Here is a 12856-nt window from a genome sequence, read left to right on the forward strand (position 1 = left end):
CCATTTATGATTTGGATTGCCAGTTGATCCAAAAACAAACAAACCAAAAAAGCCCTGGGGTACTGGCTCATCTGCAAATTACTGTGAGAAAAACACATCTGCCTTTCATTTCTAAAAGGCCCTCTGGCTTTGGTCCTACTTCTGCTGATTAACCAGCATCTTCTTACAGAGGAGGCAGCCAACTCAAAGAGAATCCTTTCCTCTGTGTGCCAGGACTCAACTAGCACAGCTAAAGCATCATCCAATTTAGCTCTTCAGTGGATCCCATCTCAGTATCAGCTTTTACTTATAGCCCAGAGAAACACAGTGACCCATTACCTCTAAGCATTGACAGAATAAACAAAAAAAGTTTGTGTGTATATAAAGCTATGAAGGCACTAAACTAAGATACTCTAAACAGGAACACTCATTCACAGGGCAAGTGACCAGAAATCCTGAGGCTGCCCACTTAGGGATGACGCATGCTGCAAGTTCAAGGTCTCCTGAATATAAATGGACTTGCTCCATCTTCCCCCATATCTAGCAAAAATTTCTACTTAATTGCCCAGGTGGGTAGTTCTATTAGCCATTTTTAACAGGTTTAATTTTTTTCTAAAAATGAAAACACTAAATATGGCTTTAAACTATTCCATCTCACAGTCAGCTTATGCCCTGAGAAAGTCAATGCTAAGCTCCTTCTCTCCTCTTAGTCTTCAGAATGAAAAACACTATGTCTCCAACCAAAACTGAGTAAGAGCAGCACAGCATAGAGGGTGGTAGAAGAGGAACAAAAACAAGAATCCTCCATTCTGGGTCTGTTCCTCAACTTCGTCATTTAAGAAGTAACGTGAAGACACCCCCATTGCTACAGAAATGACAGGAATGAAATCGCTAGCCTCAAGCTTTTTTTTTCTTTCTTAAGACTGCATCTCTGTCTCCCAGGCTGGAGTGCAATGACACAATCTTGGCTCACTGCAACATTTGCCTCCTAGGTTCAAGCGATTCTCCTGCCTCAGCCTCCCAAGTAGCTGAGATTACAGGTGCCACCACCATACCCAATTAATTTTTGTATTTTTAGTAGAGATGGGTTTCACCATGTTATCCAGTCTGGTCTCGGAACTCCTGACCTCAGGTGATCCACCCTCCTCAGCCTCCCAAAGAGATGGGATTAGAGGCATGAGCCACCATGCCTGGAAATGCTGTTTCTAATTAATATTTCTTTGTTGCATCATAAAATTAAGGTTTATGGTATCCACTGGCCTCACTATAACTAACTGTCCCAGAAAATATGTGTAAACTGAACTTTGGGAAATTAGTATTTCCCACATAACCAACTAACGCTGCTATTGATACATCTTTGTCAAAGCAACAATTCTTATTTTTAAAAATTATAAACTATTACATTGTAATTGTACTAATACTTCAGACCTCTAAAAAACTTTATTTAAGTGATCCTGGTTGTCTGTACTGTGGGGATCAAGTAGAAAAGTATCTTTTGTGCTTCACTAAGCAATTAATTACACTCATGCTCTCCCGAATTAAAACTTTGTGTGTGTTTGTTTTGTTTTGTTGAGGTGGAGTCTTGCTTTGTCACCCAGGCTGGAGTGCAGTCGTGCAACCTCACTCACTGCTACCTCCACCTCCCAGGTTCAAGCGATTCTCTTTCCTCAGCCTCCTGAGCAGCTGGGGTTACAGGCATTCACCACCATGCCTGGCTAATTTTTGTATTTTTTGTGCAGACAGGGTTTTACGATGCTCACCAGACTGGTCTCGAACTCCTGGCCTCAAGTGATCCACCCACCTCTGCCTTCCAAAGTGCTAGGATTACAGGTGTAAGCCACCGCACCGAGCCTAAAACAGATTAAGACCAGCGAAGAGGCAGATAAGTCTCTAAATAAAGAGAGCCCAGATGTAAACTAGTCTTCTTCCAGTTGCTCAGGGACATCAGACCACAGATAGACACTGGCACACCCTCATATCTGAGTGGCCATAAGTAGAAAGGAGCAGTATGTTTTTTGTTCTTCTCAGTCTCTGAGTCAGGTAATTAACAATTTCTAAAGTGACTAAATACACTACAGATGTCCGACTTAAAGATTGTGGTAAAAATATCTTATTTCTCCATTTGTAGCATGCTCATCTTTTATCTTTATACTTATGTTCCACTTTTAAAAATCCATACATGCTTCCTATGGTTGAATAGTTTTAATGGTTTTTCTTCTCATAAAATCAAGGGCAGGCCAGGTGTGGTGGCTCATGTGTGTAATCCCAGCATTTTGGAAGCTGAGGTGGGATGATCTCTCGAGGCCAGGAGTTTGAGACTAGACTCAACAACATACCACGACCCTATCTCTACATAAAAAAAAAAAAAAAAAAGTAGCCAGGCTTGGTGGCATGTGCCTGTGGTCCCAAATACTTGGGAGTCTGACGTGGGAAGATCACTTAAGCCCAGGAGGTCGAGGCTGCAGGTAGCCACTATGGCACCACTGCAGTCCATCCTGGGTGACAGAAGGAGACCCTATCTCAATCAATCAAAATTAAAAAATAAAAATAAAGGGCAATTTTAACCTTTTTTGAAAGTTGCTATTTGCCTAGAGCAATCATTAGTTTACAAAGGGATAAAATTGTTCTTAGGAAGGATACTCCTAATGGCATTCCTTTTAAGGCAAGCACCTTGTTTCAATATATTTCCTGTTTAGTGTTTTTAAATCAACTTTGAGAACTATTTATAAGATGAGGAAGCCTTTTGTCTCTCAGGATGATTTTCTGATTTAACTGGTTTATCCTGTCCAACATGCTCATATATGTCTTAGTCTGTTACAGCAGCTATACCAAAATACCATAAACTGGTATTTTGTATCAACAAATTTATTTCTAACCGTTCTTCAGACTGGACTGCCCAAAATCAGGGTGTGGGCAGATGGTGTCTGATGAGGGCCCACTTTCTAGACTGACCTGTGTTCACTGTGACCTCATGTGGCAGGAGGGACAAGTTGGCTCTGTGGGGTCTCTTCTATGAGGGCACTAATCGCAATCACCAGGGCTCTGCCCTCATGAACTAATCACCTCCCAAAGGCACCACCACCTGAAACCATCACCTTGGAGGTCAGGACTTCAACACATAAATTCTGAAGGGATGTAAACATTCAGACCACAGCAATATATTAAACATTTTTATAGTGTTCAACTTTACACTAAAAGGAAGTGCTTCAGAATGCAGAGAGAACAGGAGGAAAGTACATATCTCATTCCCACACACACACACCCACTCCTTTCCTCTCTGACTCCTTATCAGAGCACTCATCTACCAAGGATTGAAATAAATGTGGTCAGAGTAAATAGGGGTCTCTTGGGCCTCAAAGAAAGAATGTGGTAGCAAGCACAAACTAATGTAATTTGCAATTCAGGTCATGAGCGTCCAGAGCCACCTCCTATCAGGGAGCTATGGCAAGAACAGTCACATAACTGAGACTAGGAAGAGAAGAGCAGAGAGTGAGACATACTCCTGCAACCAGCTCCATCCCTCTATAACTAAATTGGGACTTGGGGTAAAAGAAATAGGTTAAAGGTGAAGACAGCAGCTTGGCGTGAGTGAGCGGTATTATGCAAGCAGAGATGAGGAAACAAATGAGAGATGGCAGGACCAGGTGTCCTGGGAATGAGAATCTCCTGATTAGAGTCTCCCATGCTGAGCATCTGGGGTGGGACAAGTTGGTCAAACCAAACCCAATACTATCTTCTTCCAAGTCCAAGGCCAGTCCTAGCGATACACCTCTGCCTTCCCTGATGGATCATGGCTGTGTGCAGAGGGTCATAGAGAGATCTACAATGCCTCAAACTTGCCCTAGGTATTAATAACTACCAGCAGAGGAATGCATGTGGAACCAAAAGAGCTCCCAAGCAACTACGGGAATGGTGAATGGGAAACAACTGTCTGCAGAGCCAAATGGGAAAGCTATGGGGAAAGGAGAAAAATATAAGGAGAAAGAGGGAATGTAAAAGGAGGTCATAAACACATGGAGGACATAAAGTAACCCATTTTACACACACCCACACACGGAAAACAAACGAGCCAATGCAAAAAGAAGCAACTTTGTTCCTAAGCAAAGCTAAACCATATTCTTAGAAAACCTAACAGGTAAAAGTTAATAGGACGTTTCCATCACTCTTTTATACTTTTTTTTAAATGAAAATACTCAGTGTTGGTCAGGTTATAGTAAAACTGGTAAATTCATAAATCCTTATAAATATAAATTATTCCTGGTTGAATATCAATTTATCATAAGAATCAAAAGCTATAGAAATTCTCATAGCCTTTCACCCAATATTACTTCTGGGCTCTTAAACTTAGGGTAATAAAACTCAAGAAAAACTGTATGTATAAAAATACTCACTTCGGGAGGCCAAGACAGGGGGATCACCTGAGGTGAGGAATTCGACACCAGCCTGGCCAACATGGTGAAACCAAGCCTCTATTAAAACTACAAAAATTACCCAAGCTACTCAGGAGGCTGAGGCAGGAGAACTGCTTGAACCTGGGAGGCAGAGGTTGCGATGAGTTGAGATGGTGCCACTGCATGGCCAAAAAAACACACTTTTCAATGGTGGCTTGGGACAAACTAAATGTTCAAAAAAAAAAACAGAAGAACAACTGAGTTAAGGTACTGCAACCCAGCGGGGCATGGTGCCTCATGCCTGTAATACCAACATTTTGGGAGGCTGAGTTGGGAGAAAAGTTTTAGCTTAGGAGTTTGAAACTAGCTTGGGCAACATAGTGAGACCCTATCTTTACAAAAAACAAAAAAAAAAATTGTTTTAATTAACCAGACATGACATGCACCTGTAGTTGTAGCTACTCAGGAGGCCGAAGCAGGAGGACCACTTGAGCCCAGGAGTTCAATGTCGCAGTGAGCCATGACACTGTCACTGTACTCCAGCCTGGGCAACAGAGTGAGACTCTGCCACACACACAAAAAAGTATGACCTATTTAGTGTGGTATTTCGTATGCATTAATTTTCATCCACCCATTCCTAGTTCATAATGCCAATAGACTCTGTTACAGCCTGCTGTTATAATATTGGGTGTTTTAGGCTTAGGAGTGGGGGCTGGTCTCAGGAAACTCTCTCTCCTGCCTTCATTTCATCTGCCCTAAGGCAGGACTCGACCCCAACCCTTCCCTCCGACCAACACCCCCCACATCGTCCCCCTGCTTTTCTGATTATGGATCTTAAGACTACCTAAGAGGGTCCACCTCATACCCTGGAGAGAAGGAATGCTTTCATAAAAACCCCAGAAGACTGGGTTGGGAAAGTTTCCCCATAGCTGAACAGGTGGAGGGTCCTGGAGGATAGTGAGTTTAAGGAGGGCATGGAAGCTCCACGCCCCTTCCCCCATACCTCACCCTATGTGTCTCTTCATCGTATCATTTGCAATATCCTTTGTAATAGGCCAGTAAACATGTTTCCCTGAGTTCTGTGAGCCACTCCAGCAAATTAATCAAACCTAAAGAGCTGTCATGGGAACCCCAACTTGAAGCCAGCTGATCAGAAGTTCCACAGGTCTGGACTTTCAACTGGTGTCTGGGGGTGTGGAGGTAGTCTTGGGGACTGTGCCCCCCAGTCTGTGGGATCTGACACTCTCTAGGTAGGTAGTGTCAGAAATGAACTAGAGGACGCCTAGCTGGTGTGTGCTGCTTGGTGCATGGGGAAAGAAGTCCCACACATTTGGTAACTGTTTTTATACTGTTTTTCTGTGTTGGTGATTATTGTTGCAGTGTGAGAGAGAGGGAAAACACACTTTGGATAGTTTTTCCTCAGACACTTATTAATTTAAAATAATAAAAATAAAAATAAGACACTGCCACCCAGTGGAATCCTATGGAGTCATTAGAAATTATAATATTAAGTTTATGTAGCAACATGAAAAAATATTTACAATAACAATTTCTAATATTTATCAAATATCTCTAGATCATAATTACGACTGGGTAAAATACGCATACCTATAACAAAAGCCAAGAGGAAATGGGGTAGAGGAGACAGTTGATATGTTAGGAACTGTAGAATTGTGGTTGATGTTTCTTTCAAAATTTTTCCTCACTGATTTGTTGTCCATTAAAAAAATCATGAGGTCCAGCATGGTGGCTCACACCTAGAAACCTAGCACTCCAAGAGGCTAAGGTAGGAGGATGACTGGAGGCCAGGAGATTGCAATCAGCCTGGCAACATGACAAGACCCCACCTCTCCATAAAAAATAAGGAATTGGATGAGTACAGTGGTTCATGACCGTAGTGCCAGCTACTGAGGAGGCTGAGGTGGGAGGATTGCTTGAGCCCACAAATCAGAGGTTACAGTGAGCTATGATTATGCCACTGCACTACAGCATGGGCAACAAAGAGAGACCCTATCTCTACAAATAAAATAAAAACACATTATGGATTTGCTAAGACTAGTGGAAAAGGCAGAAACAATAAATAAAATGAAAGGGTGGAATCTCTTTAAACCCCTTTTAAACTATTCATAAAACCTTTCTTTTCTCTTCATCTTCCTACGTTACTAGGACTTCACAGAAGTCACACGCTTCTGCCTGGAAACACAGCTCATCAGTTTATTTTTAAGGTATACTTCTTAGGACCAAAACCTAGAACCACTAACCTGGCCCCCAATCTGCCCTCTTGCTCCCAGTGAATAACTGTGACCTTAAACACGACAGCCTTTCCCCAGCTGCCCAGGCCTAGCCTGCCCTTCACAAATACTAAAGAATCAAATGGAAATTAAAGGTGATAGCACCTTTATCTCCCTGCTGCTGGAAGCTGAGATTTCCCAGTCTACACCAAGCTATGATTAACAGGCGGCAATGCCAAAAACAACAAAGGAACTTCAAGGAAACTGTGCTAAAATACTCCCCCCAGTTTTAACTACATACATATTCTTTTCTACTCACCCCACCCCATTCTCCCTTTGTACTCCAAAACTCTTCTGAAGCTACCAGGTTGCATAAAGACACTAACAGCTACAGCTTAATGTTCAGAGGTTGATGGACTATGGAGTGGGCCAATACAGATCACTCTTCAGAAACAAAAAAGCTGTTTTCAGAAACAGAAGGAAATTAGATAATCCCAGCTCACATTACTTAATAGTTTTAATACTGGAAATTCTGTGTGTGTGTGTGTGTGTGTGCACGTGTGCTCGTTTTGAGGGAGTGATAGTGCAAATAAAGTAAAAGCAGCTCTCAGCCTCTCTGAAGATCATCTGCAAGACCTCCCCCAGTACAGCCTGCTCGGAGGCACAGTGCCAAGTGCTAGTTCTGGGAGGTTTAAGTTGAGCACCGTAAGTCTCTCCTATCTTCAGGTAACTTCCTTCTTCAAAGAGCATTCCTTAGAATTGCCATAGTATCACACTCAGTGATCACTTACCCATGTAGGAAGGATTCTCCAGAAAACCCACTCTACCGCCTTGCCCTCCCCTCCCCTCCCCTGCCAATTTGCAATCCCTTTTGGAACCACCCTAATACTTGGGCAGCAGATCTTCAGTCATGTGTCTGTGCTTTTGTTTCTCACTGCAAGGGACTTACCTTCATAAGAGGCAATGCAGTGTCTTCTGTTACAAGAGTTATTCCAGGAATTTCCTATAGTGGGGAAAACACACGCACAGCTGCTTAATGTGTGAACTACCACTAGCTCAAGCTTTCAGGAAGTGTTTTCTGCACAGACAGAAGCTGAAGGCAGCTTCCAGTTTCTAAACTCTACTTTAAAACCTTGGAGCACACAAGTAACAGTGAATACAGCCTATGTCTTGCCTCAGGAAGGGATATATTCTTTAAAGTCACAATAGTTGACAGGGTCTCTGAAGGAAAGGAGAAGACTATCATGAAGAAATAGAGAGCCATAGGGTACTTTTATTCATTTCTGTTAAAGAACAAATGAGGCAAATTATGTTTACACCAAATGTGATAAAGGGGAAAAGTTTCATTATCAATATCCTTCCTCTCTCTTTTTCTTTCACTTAAATGCATTACAGTTAGCCCCTTACCTCACTAGAAGGAACCAAGACTAACTGGATTCTTGCATGGCTTGACTGGATAATGTTTCTGTATCTCATTGTCCTCTGTAATTTCAGAGGTAAGAGCTCCCCATAAAAAGTTTTTGCAGTGGCTAGGTGCAGTGGCTCATGCCTGTAATCCCTGCACTTTGGAAGGCCAAGGCTGGCAGATCACTTTAGATCAGGAGTTCAAGACTAGCCTGGCCAACATGGTGAAACCCCATCTCTACTAAAAAAACAAAAAAATTAGCCAGGCATGGTGATGGGTGCCTGTATTTCCAGCTACTCAGGAGGCTGAAGCAGGAAAATCACTAGAACCTAGGAGGCGGAGGTTGCAGTGAACTGAGATTGCACCATTGCACTCCAGCCTGGATGATAGAGTGAGACTCCGTCTCCAAAGGAAAAAAAAATTTCTGCACCACTATCATCATAGTAAATCTGAGAGGTGAACGATTCATTTCAGGAAGGGCAAATGATAGCATTCTGCTAACTAGTGAGCATTAAAACTGAAATTTAATAAAAATATAAATGAATAAATGTTCAAGATGGCCCTTTATTCACTATTTTGAAAATTGTATCTGTATGTAATTATGTGATTAGCTACTCATCTGGTCAAATCAGCTTTCATTTCCTTAAAAAAAAAAAAGTAGATAATGTGTAAGAAAATATTTCAGGAGATGTAATGAAGAAATAAAAATTGGTATTTGTCTAGAACTTAAATGACCTGGATTTTAATGAATATTCCTGTGAAGAAAGGTATCATAGTGACAGAGAAAAATGTTCAGAACATGCAAACAACTGAGTTCTTCATTGTGACAGTAGAAAGCTATGATATGAATCTATTGTGAGCTTCATTTATCATTACAGAGGATACCTCAAAAAAATTAAAATTTATTATGGTTTTAGGTTATAAATAGCATTTTAAATGGGGTAGTATAGTTGTTTGCAAAACATAATTCAGGATTACCTATGTCTAAGGGCATCATATTTTCTATTATCTTAAAAAATCCAGTTGTCTCCTACAAAAGTGTGAAATCCATGTTTTCTCCTGTGGCAACTTTTTATTAAGGCTGTAGCATTAAGAACATTTGCAGATTAGATTAAGAGAGAAATAAATTATATCATAGCTGATAAGGATAGACTCCGATTTTCAAGATTAGAAGAGACCTTTAAGGTAACCTAGTCCAACCACTACAAGAAGTTTAAAGCAACATGGCAAACCTCAAGATTAGTTCAGTACAGGGAGGTTATAACCGCAGGTTTATGTCGCACTTCCTGTGTGACTTCCTAATGTCACCCTGTGCCTGTTCATGACAGCTGCTCCACCCTGCAGAATCTTGAGAAGTGCAAAAGGGAAGCATTGTCCTCAGGGTGATATTCTCATATCACATCCAATTAACAAGTGGCTCAATCTTTTAACACAACCCTGGGAACTAGTGGTCTGAGGTGCCTCCTGGACACTTTGAACACAGGACATAACAGCAGGGGGTTGGTAGGGGAGGGAGCGGAGATGTACATTTCCTGACTCTAGGGTGGTGTAACCTGCAGACTTCCTGCCATGACCACAGGGTCTGCATGTCTATTCTCAGGTGCTCCGAAAGAAAAATGGGGGTGCCTAGAGAAGAAACAAGCTCAATCCTTTCCCTTAGAATTCTAAGGTGAGGCATAAAAATCTAATAACCATGACAGTAAAAAACAAAGAAAGGGCCTTAGAAAAGCACTGCCACTGTGCATACCAAAAATTTAGAAATCAATCAAACACATTTGATACATCTTTTTTAAGGACTATACTTAGAGTCTAAACATAAAAAAGAGCCATCATTTATCCTACTACATAGTTTCCTATGATTGTGTTATTTAAATTCAATTTATTTTTCTAAATACTTTTTTGATATAAACTTCTGCCTCAAAAGCAAGCATGTAGTTCTAGTATCTAAGTAAGAAACAAGAGGCACAACTTTTTCAGGTACAGCCTATGCATTGTTTTTACTTGCTGGCCAGCAAAGGTCTGTCTACTGCATCACATTCAAGAGAAAATAAGCAGTGTTTTAGGTCAGCACGTCCTCATTTAAAAGGAGGCAGTCCAAACAGACAGGAAGGAAAGGTCAAATGAGGTTAGTGTGCCTAAGACTGCTGACTTTTACTGATCCTGAAACTCTAGAGTTATTACACATTTTTAATGGGGCTGAAAAGAGGGTTCATGAAGGTTGTTATCTCCCAAGTATAATAGCAGCGATCCAGCCATTCCTCACATATATAAACTAGTACATATTTCAATCCAGTCTAGTCACTTAGAAAATAAAAATGCCATGATAGAGGTTTAGTTCTGCCTGGTAGTAGAAAGAATAATAAATACCCTGTGTGTCTGCTCCTTTGGTTTTACTGTTTTTATACAAATGCTTTTGGCCAGTGGCAGGGATACACTATTACTTTTATGCCAAAAAAAAAAAAAAAAAAAAAAATCCAACTCAGTTCTTTTATCGGTGAAAACAGTAGTGAAATCATGACCTTGATGAGTATAAGAAGGATGTCCAACAACTAACCCACAATTGTGAATTGATTTTATTTGCAGATAGCATACACAGTGTTAACTTACTGTATTCCAAGTGAGCACTGAGGAATGTGGCAATAGTTTGTCCACGTTACTTGTCTCTGAATATACACTCCAATATGAAGAAGCTGCATAGATTTTTTAAAAGGCAGGGGGGATATGGTTTAATATGACAAAGACAGTCAGCATTGTAATTCAACCAAAACAAGCAAACCAACCAAGTTTTCATTGTCTTATCCCTCATCCTCAAAAAGGTAACCATTATGATTTTAGCTACTAAAATGTTCAGGTTCTGCTTTTTACAATGAGAACAATAATTTAGTACTATATCTACCCAAATGACATTATATCACTTCATACAAAACCAGCCAACACAAAACTGGGCTAAGAAAGTCACATCTTTCTGGAAAAAAGTCACTAATAAGGTTATAGAATCAAGATCCTATCTTGTATCTCATCAATCTCTGTACAGCCATAGCTTCTTAGAAAACCACAAGAGAATGAAATTTAATTAGCTGCTGACTGCAATAGCATTTAAAAAAAAAATGTTCTCTTAAGCAGCATTTGGACAGGTTGAGGCATTCATTATCAATTTACTGCTTTCCCTCAAGCAAAAAGGTCAGCTATTCAACTTAAGGTGCAACATCAGCAACACTTACCAATTATGAATTCCTGAATGAGGTCAAATGAATGGCAGGCAGAAAAATTCTCAGAAATCCATTGAATAATCTTTAAAAAGTCAGACAGAACTCTGTTGGTATTTAAATCTGCTCTCTGCTGCCATTACCAAAGAAGCACAAATATACATGAATCTTTTGCATTCTATATCTATTTTGGAATTGCCTAAGAATACACTCACTTCTACACTGTCTTCAAGATAACGTAATGCAATCCTGGGTAGAAAAACACTATGTAAGTGAGATCCTTTTTATACATCTTTTTAATAAATGTCCTTGGCAGGGATCCAAATAAACGTTCTTCAACCGAATGCTTGTATTAGAATAGGTCATGTTATACCAAAGCACTAGTGGAAAGAGCTGTGGGATACATGAGAAAAAGGCAAAACAAAACCACTAGGCTTGGAGGCAGCAGAGCTGGGCGTGATTTCCAGCTGGGCCCTCCGTTGTGAATAGGGAGGGACACACCAGTTAATCTTTGTGAGCATGGCTGTACTGCCTCCCGAGGGAGGGATAACCCCTGCTATACCATCAACTCTCTCATCTCCATAATCATCCTCACCTGCTAGAGGAATGTTTGCCATCTCAGAACTGACAGATATTATAAGGCACGCCAAGCCATGGTGCATACTTGCACTTCTGCTACTACCAGTAAGCTGTTTTATTCAAAAGCTATTTATGTTTTTGTACTTATTTTCAAAATTAGGTAATTTAATACAATATTACTGTGGACAAGTAAAACGTGGATGCAGAGAGTATTGTTGGGTCAGTAAAAGTTGAATGCTTTGGAAAGACTCAAAGGCATGTCTCTAAAACACTAAAAAACTAGGTCTAGGGGAAACAACTATAAAAGATTGTTTTAAAAAAATGCCTGATATACAGATTGTCTTGTAAGGGTCTTTAAATTACTATATCCTTAGAAATAAAAATTTTTAAAAACTAACAGGGAGTTAGAGATAACTCATTACTAATGCTTTTATGCCAAAAAAAAAAAAAAAAAAAATGATGCTGAACTTCAATTCCCAAAGAAAGGCTTGAGTCAAAACCTGAGTGAATAATGTGCATTTTTATGTTTTAGGTTAACATAAAACATCTAATGTCTTTTTAAATTTTTTTGTAGTTAACCAGCTTCTCACTGATCTTAACCACATCTGATGAAGCAATTTCTCTGACTTCACAGGATAGCTGTAAAATAAAATAACGCAGAATGTGCATGGAGGTACTTAATAAACTCTCGTGTGAAATACAAATGTAAGCTATCTTTATCAAAAATATAATAAATACCTGTCACCAGATTTTAGTCCTTTTGATAATTATAGATCAAATACAGACCAGAAGAAAAAGTAGATATTTAAGAAACTCATTATTTACTGAGCTCTTCATTGTAATGTTACTGATACAGCTAAACATTTATTACCAGTACGGAAAAGGGAGTACCCAAAAGAACAGAAACATCCTGGGTCTGAGACCTGGTAGGGATCTGTTACAAAGCAGCACAAAAGACGACGATGTTCCAAGTCAGCAGAAAGGGCATACACAAGTCAGCAGAAAGGCCATACACTTCAATTGTTACTAAATAAAAATAACTCCTGACCACTTTCAACCACAAAA

At 40.1% G+C, this 12856-nt stretch overlaps 1 protein-coding gene across 10 annotated transcripts in view; it reads right to left on the minus strand.

Moving 5' to 3' along the window:
• The window catches only part of GSAP (gamma-secretase activating protein), a 99075-nt gene that overhangs the window by 23634 nt on the left and 62585 nt on the right, over window positions 1–12856 (minus strand). For all 10 annotated transcript variants that reach the window (XR_012512074.1, XM_010344656.2, XM_010344633.2 and 7 more), the window contains 3 exons: window positions 11228–11297; window positions 10614–10696; window positions 7551–7604 (listed from right to left, as the gene is read on the minus strand). Coding sequence is in view for 9 of the 10 variants with exons in the window: in XM_010344656.2 (XP_010342958.1) it covers window positions 7551–7604; window positions 10614–10696; window positions 11228–11297 (207 nt within the window). In the remaining variant the exon portion in view is untranslated. The remainder of the gene's footprint in view (window positions 1–7550; window positions 7605–10613; window positions 10697–11227; window positions 11298–12856) is intronic.

Source organism: Saimiri boliviensis, chromosome 10 (genome assembly GCF_048565385.1).
Source record: "Saimiri boliviensis isolate mSaiBol1 chromosome 10, mSaiBol1.pri, whole genome shotgun sequence".
NCBI classification, from domain to species: domain Eukaryota; kingdom Metazoa; phylum Chordata; class Mammalia; order Primates; family Cebidae; genus Saimiri; species Saimiri boliviensis.